The following is a 13,785-nucleotide window of genomic DNA, read 5'->3' as shown; positions in this document are numbered from 1 at the left end:
TTAATATAAAACAACAATAATAAAATTATATTTAAGACAATAAATTAATAATTTGAACAACATATACAGAAATAAATTGTATATTAAAGAGCAATTTTTTTTTTTCATTGGTATATAAGACCATTTTTTTATATACATTTTACATTGGATTTCTGAAACGAAAATCTTTGTATAAAACATATTTGACAAAACCGAGATAACAATATGTTTTAAACGGTGATTTCTGTCTCAAAAACCCACGATCAAGTCACTAGTTGTTACAGCACTATTTTTTTTCTTAATATCGGACCAAACAAATAGAATTTATAATAATAAAATATCATCTAAAAACATAATCAAAAATTTTAACCTATAAATATATTTAATATATATTCTCTGTAATATTTAACGGTTAATATTTTAAAATAAGAACATAATAAAACATACTTTTTAACTTTTACTCTTCATAGTTTCACAGTAAATCAAATATGAATGATTTTCATTTTAAATATTATCATCGTTAGTCAAAAAATCATGAACATTTAGTCTAGACATATTCATAACAAAAATATCTATGTTTAAGTACTATATTTACCATTTATAGTAGTAAAATGCTTAGTATTTAGATATATCTGCTTAAATCAGTAGAATCTATATTAAAAAGTAGAAAAAAATCATATTTAATATGCTTCATGTGTCAATGGTACGGAATGTATTTTGACGAGTGTTTTCGTTACAAGCAATTTTAAGCCTCTTTGCTTTCACCTCCTTTTGTTTTTATCTCTTTCTATCTGACTCCGCATCAAATGTAGGCAAAACATCTGCAATTATAGACTTATGGGCTGCGGTCGCTTCGCTATTCAGACGAATTCATGTGACCGCTTTCTCGTTGACCACCATATAATATAAAAGAGCTTATTTTCTTCAGTCCAGAATCAGTTTTTTTTATATAAGTAAATACATTTTTAACATATTAAGAGTAAACTCAGTGCATAAAATTCCAAATTAAATCATCGAAAACACACGTTTTCTTTATCTGTGTATGGCTGCACAGATAATCTATAACGGTCGATATAAATACGTACCATAGACAATTAATTATTTGCAATATTATTAGAAATAATTTGTTTGAGCAATAATTTAATAAATAATAGCAGTTTAATGTAGTTCGTAGAATTTAAGAATTAAAAAATAATCACATTATCTTCCAATATTAGATGTTCACGTTCATTAAAGTATTTATCGTTCAATATTTAAATAAAAGTTTTTAATAGAATTATTAAATTTCATTAAGACATGTTAAAAATATTGAAAGGTCTTTTTAAAATAACAAAACAAAAATTCATTTCGTAATTAAATGTAAAACATCTCGTAATCATTCATATTTGATTTAATTTATTTCACATTATTTGTATAATAATATACAATAGCTGGAATGGGTCCTTTAAAAACTTGTATTCAACCTTAATTATTGATTAATACTAAGTATTTTGTTTCTCTGAATGATTAATAATATTAAGTATTAAACTGTAAAGACAAAGTTTTATATTTCAATGAATAACTATTACGAAATATTTTTTTATAAAAACGTCATTTTGACATTGACTTTTTTATTGTCTGTGACAACTTTTTTCGTCAGCCGGTATCGTAATTTTAATGGCGCTCAGTTTGGAATAATTTTGTCACAATTCCAATTTAAAAAAAACTGTCGAATCAATGATTTTAAAATCGTCTTGTTATTTCTTTTTCATTCAGATATTCAGAATAACAATCAGACATAATCTTTAGACATAATTTTTAGGTTAGTGTAATTTTGAGTTTTCGCTGTCGAGAGAACCAATCAAAACATATTGCTATTTCAATTTTCTTAAGTAATGAGCGGGATTTCTATGTTTTTGGCATTGTCTCGACAGTGTTAACACATTAAAAAAATACAGCTTCGAGCTGCGTGTATGTTAGTAATAAATGGATTATTTGTAAAATAAACAATATTCTTCTTATATATTATATATTTTAAAACGTAGTGGAGTTTTCCCGCCAAAATATAGTAACAATATTATTAATGTGATAGATTTAGTGATATTTTGAAGCTTTTAAACATGTATCGCCAGATATATTCGTATATTACCGTAATTCTAAAAATAAAAGTAGATATAATATTGTGAATTTATTTATTTTATTTATTTTAACGCTTACAGATTTTTTTTATTTTTTTTAATATACTTTTTTAATTAAAAGAAGTTTGAAAAGTTGTGTAAATTAATTATTTTTTCTAATATAAATTACGTTATTTTTATCTAGTTTCATTTTTTTTGAAAACAGTGTATTTGCAATATATTTTATGCTATATTATATTACTTGATATATTAATAAAATGTGGGTATATGAACTAAATCGTGTTTTATTTCATTAACACTATTTTGAACCTTACATCACTGAATAACAATTTACTCTTCAGTATACCATAGGTATGTCTCTCTAACATTTTTGTCCACTAGATTGGCAGTACTGATTGAAGAGCGTCAGTTTAAAGCAGGGATTCCCAAAGTGGTCGATATCAAACTTAAAGCATTGCTAATTCTCACTCTGTCTTCTATTGATCTAAGTCAAAATGAAAAATAATAATAATAATAGTAATAATTGATCTTAAAAGTAGGTAATTTGGCCTCGGGGTGTGTGAGGTAACAGTTAATTTTGGAAAAGGGGTCACTTGTCCAAAATAGTTTGGGGATCCCTGGTTTAAAGCGTTGCGCGTAACTTTTATGAGTAACTAGCTAGTGTTAGTTTTTTTCCAGAATAATAATTAAATCGTAAGAAACAATGACATTAATAAAATCATAGAATTATGTAATATTTTTTTATTTAAACAAGAACATCTTGTTATCGACAAAGTTTTAATACAGCGCCATCTTTATCCTTTGAAAGCAAACGCGTAGCCTCCACCGAAAGAATGCGGTCTATGTTCCATTAGATCGTTGTCTCGATACTGGAATAAAGAAATTTTATTTAAAATAAGCAATAAAACCCTATATAAAAAACAAGTAATATAATATGCTAAATTGCGGTTTTGCGGGAAAAAAATTATCCTTACATTCTATATAGTAACGCAGGGCCGGTTTTAGTATTTCCGGCGCCCTGGACAAGATTTTTACGGCGCCTCCTTTTTTTTGGTGTTAAAGGAAATCTTTCAAAGGTTCAGAAAGGGCACTTTAGGCGCCCCTTTATATCTGAATAGTGCGCCTGCGGTGCCCTCTTATTTCTTGTGCTATATGCGGTCACCTTAACATGGTCCTACACTAACACCGATACTGGATACAAAAAAAGTCCTAAAATAATACATACATGACCATCTTGATTGTCTGACTTCCAATTCTGATTGTAGTTCTGTCCACCAGCCCCTTGACTGCCACTAGCAGCCTATTTAATCATTTTTAATATCAATAGATGGCAAACGAGCAAACGGCCACCTGAATACACCGAAATAGCGAGGCGACCGTTGCCCATAGACATCCGCAAATGCATTGCCTACATTTAATTAACAGAGGGGACGCACAGGAATAGGATATTTCTATGCGTCCCCTCTTCTGCCAAATCCACTTCCCCTTTCCATCCTTTCTTAATAAGAAAAGGGTGATAAGGGAAAGAGGATTAAAATTAGGCCTTCAGTACCACACTCAAAAGTTAAAAGTGTTTTTTTTTCAATAACAGATGGCGTTATAACTAATAAGTCAATAAAGCCGTTTAAAATCTACTTCAAAACTAAGAGTTGGAAAGCACTAAGGTACACATTGCTTATATAAATAGTCGCACGACTTCAAACTTGCTGTTAGCTTAGTGGAAAAAGATGTTAACACGTTAACTGCCATAGCAAAATTTTGATGATGGCATTTTCTTTCTTTTTGTTTTTGGTGTTATATTGACATTAATTATTTGTATTTATTTTCCTTAAAAAGTTTATGTACATAAAAACCAGTTCTACACGTAAAAATGTTAGGCCAAGATGAATATAGTTTGTTGGGGGCCTTGTCAGTCAATTTCAATAGAGAAAAAGCCCCGAAAGGTGCTTGAAAGCTCCCTGGGTTCATTTGAATTTTTGAATTACATGCGTTTGCGTCAGGCACTCGTGACTGACATGGCCCTAACAGATACCATATCTGTCAAGCACTGGTGCCTGACGTGGCAGTTAACGTGTTAAACAATTGAAACTCTTTTACAGTTTTGGTTTCTAAAATGTTAGTATACGATTCATGACGTCATCACATGGTCTCACCTGGTTCTGTGGAGTCCAGTCCTGGCTGGTCTCCGGTCTTTGGGTATATTGCTGCTGATCGTATTGCTTTTGTTGTGCGTACGCGTTCTGATAGTAGTTATCTACGACAATTGTAACATTAGTATGTCAGGGGTAGAGAACTTTAGGTATATTTTATAATTTCTAGCTTTTTGACGATAATAAAGTAATATTTAAGGCAGGAATTGTGAACTAATGGCACGCGACACTATATTCAGGGCATATTGTATATGGTGGCAGCTCTACGACCACAATAAAAAATTATTATAGAAAATAGCTGATGCATAAAGGTTCACCACCCCTGAGTTTGAGGTAATTCAATGAAAAAGATTTTCTTCCGTTTCACAATATTTTTTATTTTATAATTACCTGGTTGCTGTGGTTGAGGACTCTGGGGCAGATGACTTCCTTCTAAAATCTGGAACCATTAAAATTACGAATAATTAAAAAAAAAATTAACATGAAAAACGTCAAATTCTAGTCCTCTTACATCCTAACATTTTCCAATTAGTTTATGATACGAAGGATAAATCTTTTTTTTTTCTATTAACCACCATCTGTAGTAAAAATAAATCTACATCACGTGATTCTCTTGTCCTACATCTTCCGTACCTGGAACCCTTCCTTCCCTGCTCTATACTTGAGCTTGACGAGCTGTCCGGAAGGGTCTTTGTACTGATAAGCTCCCACACGAGACCCGTCCGGTTCAATCACCTCGCCCGCCGCCAGTCCGTTGTCTGACGCATATTCAAAACGAAAACTGCCATCTGTTGACGGCATACAATATTTAATTGATAAGCGCCATCTACTGTTAAGTAATGACATCACTCACAGTAAGAGTGTGCGTGGCTCAGGGGTTAAGCACTTGACTTGCAATATGCAGGTCCTGGGTTCGAATCCCGCTATGTACCAATGTCTTTTTCGATTTACATTTCGATTTATCCGACATTTTTACGGTGAAGGAAAACATCGTGATGCTGCACATATCTGAGAAGAAATTCAATGACATGTATAGTCAACCCGCACTTGGCTGTGGTTGACTATGTCCTAGTCACCCCTAACTTGGGATAGGCTCCGAACCTCTCAGTGGGGACTTATAGTGAACTGATGATGTTCACTCACAGACCTAGCGGTCAATGTTCGAATCTCGTCAAGCCACTGTAATGATGATGCAGTCGCTTCGAATTTATTTGGAATAGTTAAAATATTAGTTAACTTGCTGTTCCATTCATTTTGTTACAAAGATAAACTTTAATTTATTATTTACATTGCGTAAAATTTTCAAACGCAAATGTCAAAATTCAAATGTTCGTATGGTATAGTAAAAAAATACCGTTACCATAGCAACCATCTTTACTGCTATTGGCTTGCTTTGTCCCTTTCTCGCTTATTTTTTTTTATTCAATTTACTCACCCCCTTAGTAATGTCGTGAAAATATATATCGTAAAGGATATCGTAAGTATAGAGCTTTTTTTTATAAAAAGAATTTTTCAAAAATATGCCATGATTGCTACGATACTGAGTGATAAAGTGTGTTAACACTTTACAATTTTAGTATAAATTAAAAGAAAACTGTCAGTAATTTGATAAAAGGAGACATTTAGTATATGTTATGTAGACACTTTTATAGAAATATTACTCAAGTTATTAGTTATTAAAGCATTATTAGATTTACTTACCTGATGTGAGTGCCTGCTTGTGATGCAGAATAGAAGCTTGTTGTTCCTTACGTACCCATTGGTCTGGTGCTGTCAATTACAACATTATTTTACCAATTTTCGTGAGTAATATTGCACTATTTCTCAAAATCCGTTGAGCATTTTTAACTTATTATTAAGTATTGATCGAATATTCGAATATTTGCGTACCTCTCCAATCTTCGCTAGAGGGGCCCGGTCTCCACGACTGTGGGTTGGAACTTTGCGGCGTGACGTCATTCTGCGCCGGTGTGAACGCAGCCTTATTGTAGGAATCCGACTACAAATTACATTTGAATAAAATAAATTTCTGGAAACATTTACCGCCATCTATTATTGAGTAGATGAAACTTTTAGGATTTACGAAAAGATCAATTCCATTACAAGTTGCGACATCTATCGTAAGTCAGAGTTATTGAATGGTTTTAAAGCGAGATACGTTTGTTAAATATTGCTTAAATAAGCGTTAATTATTCCGTCACCTTAATACAAGCTTACTATTTTCTGATTCCTTATAACATCGCCCCAAGGCTGGTACACCGGTTGGAAAAGTTCTGCCGACCCGATCTGCGATGGTCGTAATGCGCGTGAGAAAGCAATAAGCGTATGTTGAATCCACTGCCGAAACATTTGTATTGAAAAATATTATCTATTTTAAAGAGATAAATGGAGGTGATTGTTATTTCTTACTTCATCTTGAAATTAATAGACCTTGTACCATCGTATTATATGTCTTTAGCGGCTCTTAACTTCTCGGGAATCGCTGCGCAAAACATAATTTGATAGATGTGATGCGATAGATGGCATTACATTGCGCGCCGATGACCTTGGACCGCCAAGATGTTTGAAAATACTAATAATTGATATTCTGCGTTTAATATTTTAGTTAAAATGACACATCCTTTATAAAGACCAAAATTAATCGCTGCTGGACGCCTTAACAAATAAACTTTATTACGACTACATATTTCCCGCCATTTCAATGTAGTTAAAACCAGTTTTTTTATTTCTTAGAGAACCGATAAACACGACAAAATCAATGACGAAAGATTAGTTATGAAAACAAGAAAGCAGGACGAATTTCACCACAGACTAAATAATCACTGTAAAGCAATTAACCTAAAATAATTAACAGAAATCCGCAAGTGGCGGCCATCTTGTAATTGTTACACATGGCTAGTTCGCGCCAATTTTGTTTTGACATATCTATATAATTAACAAACAAAGTTGTTCAATTCTTTTCAAGTACAATTTTTCTGATTTTGTTAATAATTTTTTTAAAACCATTGTGATTTAGGATGTTTCAGGATATATTGAGAAATAATGTTTTATTTTTAATAGCTTTGTGTGCGCATGGTTGGTTACGTAGATCAGGGATCCCCAAACTATTTTGGACAAGTGACCTCTTTTCCAAAATGAACTGTTACCTCAGACCCCCATGGTCAAATTACCTACATTTAAGATCAACCCACTTATTCATAATGGTCCGCTAACTTAAAACAACTGCTACAGTGTTATTTTTCATTCTGACTTAGGTCAATAGAAAACAGAGTGAGAATTAGTAATGCTTTAAGTTATCTGACTATTATTAATATGGGTCGATTTTTAGACCTCGTCGACCCCCAAAATCAGTTTTCGTTTATGTCGACCCCTAAGAAACTATTAAACCTAGGAAACCACTTTGGGAATCCCTGACGTAGAGTAAGCCGTTAATTTTGAAATATTTTGCACAAAGTACATCTTGTCATCCTTTTCACAAAAAAATTATATAGCAATATTGATCCTAAGTATGTTTAGGCAACATAAATCTAATCGGTAATACACAGGTTCGTATTTAATATAACAAGTGACATAAAATCAAAGAAAAGAGCTTCTATTTACCTGTTTGAATGTTTGCGGAGCGTAATAATCACTATCTTCGCCTCGTATCACTGAAGCGAATATCGCCAAACTTAAATATATGAACTGAAAGAATAAATATATACTCGATAAAGCTTTCCTGGACCTTTGAATGGGAAGAACAATTTCCTAAAATCATGAGAAACGAAAAGAAAACAAAGTTATTGCTTGTTATTCTATTCTCGTCAGACATTTTAACAACTGGTCGTGCTAGGCATGTGTAAATATCTGAAACGGTTCAAAATTTCAGCTCACATAAACTTGAACCGTTGAGCTGCGATTCAACAAGCTGCCAGCTTCAGCGAGCTGCCTGCTGACTCGCAACTCAAATCAATCTTACTAATATTATAAATGATTGGATGTTTGTTTAAAGGTACCGTCCTGGCTCACAACAGACGACTGGCATGCACTATAAATCAGTGCTACCTTAAATTCCTGGGCAAAGGAGGGAAGTATTACGAGACTCCACAGACCTCCACGTCAGCACAACCAACCGACATGCCCACTCCACAAGAACAGGAGCAAAACACCGATGACAAAGTCGCCGACGATGCGTCGAACAACAGTTCTGCAGCAGAGCAAAACAAAGGGGATCAAACATCACAAGATCCCCTGGAAAGCATACCAGGCACGTCAGGCTTGCAACAAGTGTCCTCCCCTGCGGCTGGGGAGTCTCTCGGTACTCTATCGGGAGCCTCCCTCTCCGACGGGGATGATGCTGAAGCAATGCTGGCGAGCCTCTATCTCGACGAAGAAGGCAAAGACATCAAGGAACGTCAAAATGCCGTCCCCTTCGTCGAGTAACCACACACAATTCCTTCAAATCAACCTCCACCACAGCGAGACTGCCACGGCTCAACTACGAAAGTGGCTGGAGGCACACACCAACACCGTCGCCCTAATACAAGAGCCGTGGGTTAGGGCGGACAAAGTTCTAGGACTTTCTAAATTATCAGGTAAGATTAACCTCTTCACAAGTCACGATCGGCCAAGGGCGTGCATACTAACGTCTAAATGTATACGTGCCTTTCCGCTGACGGATTTCTGTTGCAGAGACAACTGTGCCATAAAGGTTACAGACACGCAGGGAAGCGAATTTGTAGTCGCCTCCACCTACATGCCGGAGGCCGACGAACCACCGCCGGCCAATCTCGTCAGACTGGTCAACTACTGCGAATCAGCCGGCCTGGAAATGATCATCGGCACCGATGCAAATGCCCATCATCAGCTGTGGGGCATGGACAAAAACAACGAAAGAGGTAAAAATCTAGTTGATTTCTTATTCACCACCAACCTAAACATTCTTAATATAGGTAATGAACCAACCTTTGTGACGAGGAGGTGCAGGACTATCATTGACCTCACTTTAGCATCAGACCATATTGCGTCTAAAATTGAAGCATGGCATGTCTCAAAAGAGGCGTCATGCTCAGACCACAGGTGGATACGTTTCACTCTCTGCGTTAACATTACAACCACCATGCAACCTAAAAGGAACCCTAGGAAGACAAACAAAAGTTTGTACATTAAATCCCTAGCGGAAAAATTAAAAAAGTTAGACTCAACCACACCTCTCAAGGGGTCAGAACAAGAGTACATAGAAACACAGGCTAATAGTATTTTGGAGAGCATCATAACCAGCTACCACGAAGCCTGTCCAGAAAAATCGATCGATGCTCCAAAACCGGGTCAACAACCATGGTGGTGCAAAGAACTGGACAAAAAGAGGAAGCTGGTTAGGAAAGCTCTAAACAGAGCCATGAACACTTCGTATGACACTGACTGGGACGCCTATAAAAAGGCAAAGTCGGACTACAAAAAGTGCATCAGAAAGCGCCGCACCGCAGGGTGGCGAAACTTCTGTAGCAACATAGACAAATGCGCTCAAGCAAACCGTGTTAGGAAGGTCCTTTCAAGCCAACAACTTGAAGAACCTCAAACTATACGCACCACGGACAATACTTATACAACCTCATCAGACGAAACACTAATAGCTCTACTTAATGCACACTTCCCTGGCTGCAAACTGAGTAGAACTACAGAGTGGTCTGAGGACGTCAGTTCACCCACCTCCCATGATTGGGTACTTGCCGAGCAGGTTATCACGGAATCCAGGCTCAAATGGGCCATCAATAGCTTTCACCCCTTCAAAGCTGCTGGACCGGATGGAGTTTTCCCAGCCCTTCTCCAGTGGGGGGAACGCCTTCTAAATCACAGGCTCGTTAAACTCATGCAAACTTGCCTAGCATGCAAATACGTGCCTAAAAGTTGGCGAGAAGTTAAAGTCACCTTCATACCTAAACCAGGCAAAGGCGACTATACCGACGCCAAATCCTTCAGACCGATAAGCCTAACGTCGTTCATTTTAAAAACGATGGAAAGACTTATCGAAAGATACATCAGGGAGGTAGCCCTAAGGCAAAACCCCCTACACCCTTTACAACACGCATATAGTGTTGGCAAATCGACCGACTCGGCCCTCCATCTTGTAGTTAGCAAGATAGAGAACGCGTTGAATAATAAATCAATTTGTATGGGTTCCTTTATTGACATAGAAGGAGCCTTTGACAAAACCAACTTCAAATATATAGAAAAGGCCCTACTAAATCACGGAGTTGACTCCGCAATATGCCAATGGGTCACACAGATGTTAAGTAAAAGGATCATAAGGACTAATGACTCTAAAATAGTAACAATTATGAGAGGGTGTCCCCAAGGGGGAGTCCTCTCACCGTTGCTGTGGAATCTAGTCATTAACGATCTAATTAGCATCCTAAACAAGAATAATTACTACACGGTGGGATATGCCGACGATCTAACAATACTGATCACAACTATCTCGGCTAGTGTCGCCTGCGACCTCACCCGAGCGGCGCTACGAATTGTAGAACGCTGGTGTAATAAATTCGAATTAACAGTCAACCCAAAAAAGACCGAGATAGTAATGTTCACCAACAAAAGGGTTCTCGGTGAATATAACCCCCCCTCGCTATTTGGCACAAAAATTCAAATATCAACTGAGGTGAAATACCTAGGCGTGATATTAGACAGTAAATTAAATTGGAACAAACACCTAGAAAGCAAGGTAAACAGGGCAACCATAACTTTCTGGCAATGTAAAAAGATGATTGGTAAAAGATGGGGGCTCTCACCAAAAACGGTGCTATGGCTATACACGTCGGTTATAAGACCAATCATCACATACGGAGCGGTAGTCTGGTGGACAAAAACCAAACAAACTACCGCGTGCAACAAACTCCAAAGGTGCCAAAGACTAGCTTGCATGGCGATAACAGGCAGTATGAGGACGACTCCCACTACTGCTTTGGAAGCCCTACTAAATTTGACACCTTTAAACATCCATATACAACAAACAGCAACCTCAACGGCCCTAAGGCTGCGCACACTTAATCTATGGAGACAATACAGGATCCCTCATACGTCTATTTTGGACACGCTCACAGCAGCGCTGCCCATCGTAGATGCCAAACATGACTTGATCCCCAAACAGTACATTTTTGATAAGAAATACAAAATACACCTCACTGAGTCCAAACACAATGACACGGGTAGGCACAACCACACCCACCTGATGATCTACACAGATGGGTCCAAGACAGACCAAGGTTCAGGTTCGGGAGTATTCTCGGAAGACCTGAACATTAAAATACACACATCCTTAGGTCAGTACTGTACCATATTCCAAGCAGAATGCATGGGTATAATCTTAGCAGCACACGCCATAGCTGCAAGGAAAGCAAAAGATGAAAACATCTGCATACTTACCGACAGCATGGCTGTGCTCCAGGCACTTAACAGCTACACAGTTAACTCAGGCCTTATACATGAGTGTCACCTAATCCTGAATGATTTAGGAACAGTCAACAATATCAACCTTCGATGGATTAAAGGACACAGCGGCTCCAGAGGCAACGACGCAGCGGACGAGCTGGCCCGCAAAGGTTCCGGTAGCCGAGCAATCGGCCCTGAACCCATCGTCCCCCTGCCTTTAGGATATTTAAGGTCGCAGGTAACAAGCAGAAGCTACGACCAGCACAGCGCGCTTTGGGATTGCATTAGTGAATGCAGGCAGACCAAAGAAGTTCTGCCGAAAATTAATAAGCGTATCACAAACATGCTACTTAAATTAAGTAAGCCACAGCTCAGAGTAGCTGTGGCTGCCCTGACAGGTCACGGCCACTTTAACAAACACCTTTTTAACTTAGGTATCACAGACAGTCCTTTATGCAGGGCGTGCATGGAGGAAGAAGAAACAGCATTGCACGTTATACAACACTGCCCGGCAGTGTCCGACTACAGGGACAGATACCTCGGTCCGCCGAGGTCGCCGCCAGAGTTCACCAGCAACATTAAGGGACTGCTGGGGTTCTTTGGCGAGCTGGGCTGGCTGGAGTAACCCACAGCCTGCCTTCACGCAAAATACGCGCTTGTCGTGGAGTTGCGGAGAACTGAGCCCCTACTACTAACTACTACTAACTAACTTGTTTAAAGGTATCTCCGGAACGGCTCAACGGATCTTGATAAAATATGGCACAAATGTAGAACATAGCCTGGAAGAACACATAGGCTAATTACGTTTATTTTTAATTCCGCAAGAACGGAGTCGCGGGAGACAGTTAGTACACTATGTAGGTACAAATTGAGCTGAATTCTGAACCGATTCACTGATCTGCTTCACATATGTAAGCAGTGAGCTGATCTGCAGATCATTTATTTTAGTTGAGTTACCTATCATTTCGATACAACCTAGCCTTTGAAATAATTATTAGAATTATTTAATTGTACTAAATATTTCAGATTTATTTATTCTTATATTTTTATAATGTAAAAATGTTAATAACACTCACCCACATTGTGTGTTTTCTCTTTGCAGTATACACTAACAATGTATCTTGTGTACAAAATCGGGGCCTATATAATACTTTCGTAAGAATTCAATGGACCGAATATAAACTAGTCAGACTATATTATAGTTGCTCCAAACATTTCAATCGTCAATTACAACAGATGAAATTTATAAATGAAAATATTCCATTGATTACCATTTTATTACTTTGAAAAAGGTTTTATATGTTATAGTTAGGGTTGCCAGGTCCCCAAACTTACTACCCAGTTTGGCCGGACATTTGGGTAGAAAGGTACACCCTATATTATTTAGGATTTTGTCTCAGTATTAATGAGTACACTCTCGTTTGGGAAATGTAAAAAGCCTAACAAAAGCCGATAAACAGTTTATTTTGGGCGGACACGCAATCAAAAAGCCTACCTATGTCCGGCTTTATCTAGACGCCTGGCAACGCTACCCTCAGTAGAATAGGTTCTTTAATATTAAAATCAAATCTTTATAAAGTTATTCATTGCCAAATATGGAGTTATAAATCCGAATTTTTAATTTTATCATTGTTAACTTTTTTCTATAGCTTAATTTGGAATTATTGATTCCTTTTTTTCGCCTCACTTTGCTCTGGATTATCTTACTAATATTATAAACTAGCTTTTACCCGCGACTCCGTCCGCGCGGAATAAAAAAATAGAAAACGGGGTAAAAATTATCCTATGTCCGTTTCCTGGTTCTAAGCTACCTGCCCACCAATTTTCAGTCAAATCGATTCAGCCGTTCTTGAGTTATAGTGTAATTAACACGACTTTCTTTTATATATATAAAGATAGATAGATGTGAATGTTTAGATGTATGTTTGTTTGAAGGTATTACCGGAATAACTCAACAGATCTTGATGATATTTGGCACAGATGTAGAACATAGTCTGGAAGAACACATAGACTACTAATTAAGTTTATATTTAATTTAGCGCGGACGGAGTCGCGGGTGACAGCTAGTAATGTATCTATGCTTAATACTTTACAACAATTAGACATCGTAGTACAAGGATTATTGAATT

At 36.9% G+C, this 13,785-nt stretch overlaps 2 protein-coding genes across 2 annotated transcripts; one reads left to right on the top strand and one right to left on the bottom strand.

Moving 5' to 3' along the window:
- Window positions 1-2,861: 2,861 nt before the first annotated feature.
- On the bottom strand, window positions 2,862-12,786 carry LOC106710502. The gene is made up of 10 exons (XM_045684994.1): window positions 12,733-12,786; window positions 7,847-7,930; window positions 6,464-6,583; window positions 6,137-6,245; window positions 5,948-6,016; window positions 4,880-5,034; window positions 4,637-4,685; window positions 4,250-4,350; window positions 3,322-3,396; window positions 2,862-2,965 (listed from the first exon to the last, which is right to left on the bottom strand). The coding sequence occupies exons 1-10, from the start codon at window positions 12,736-12,738 to the stop codon at window positions 2,891-2,893; spliced, it is 843 nt and encodes a 280-aa protein (XP_045540950.1). The 5' UTR covers window positions 12,739-12,786; the 3' UTR covers window positions 2,862-2,890.
- On the top strand, window positions 8,259-9,465 carry LOC123722613. Its single transcript, XM_045684995.1, has 2 exons — window positions 8,259-8,820; window positions 8,918-9,465. The coding sequence occupies exons 1-2, from the start codon at window positions 8,397-8,399 to the stop codon at window positions 8,932-8,934; spliced, it is 441 nt and encodes a 146-aa protein (XP_045540951.1). The 5' UTR covers window positions 8,259-8,396; the 3' UTR covers window positions 8,935-9,465.
- Window positions 12,787-13,785: the final 999 nt, after the last annotated feature.

Source organism: Papilio machaon, chromosome 28 (genome assembly GCF_912999745.1).
Source record: "Papilio machaon chromosome 28, ilPapMach1.1, whole genome shotgun sequence".
NCBI lineage: Eukaryota > Metazoa > Arthropoda > Insecta > Lepidoptera > Papilionidae > Papilio > Papilio machaon.
This window is presented reverse-complemented; position numbering and strand designations above follow the sequence as displayed.

Coding starts and splice junctions, on each gene's coding strand:
- LOC106710502 (XM_045684994.1), bottom strand. Junction 6,584..7,846: donor CTCCGCAAACATTCAAACAG/GTAAATAGAAGC, acceptor ATGTTTCGGCAG/TGGATTCAACATACGCTTAT. Junction 3,397..4,249: donor ACTGGACTCCACAGAACCAG/GTGAGACCATGT, acceptor ATGATTAAATAG/GCTGCTAGTGGCAGTCAAGG.
- LOC123722613 (XM_045684995.1), top strand. CDS start 8,397: ATGACAAAGTCGCCGACGATGCGTCGAACAACAGTTCTGCAGCAGAGC.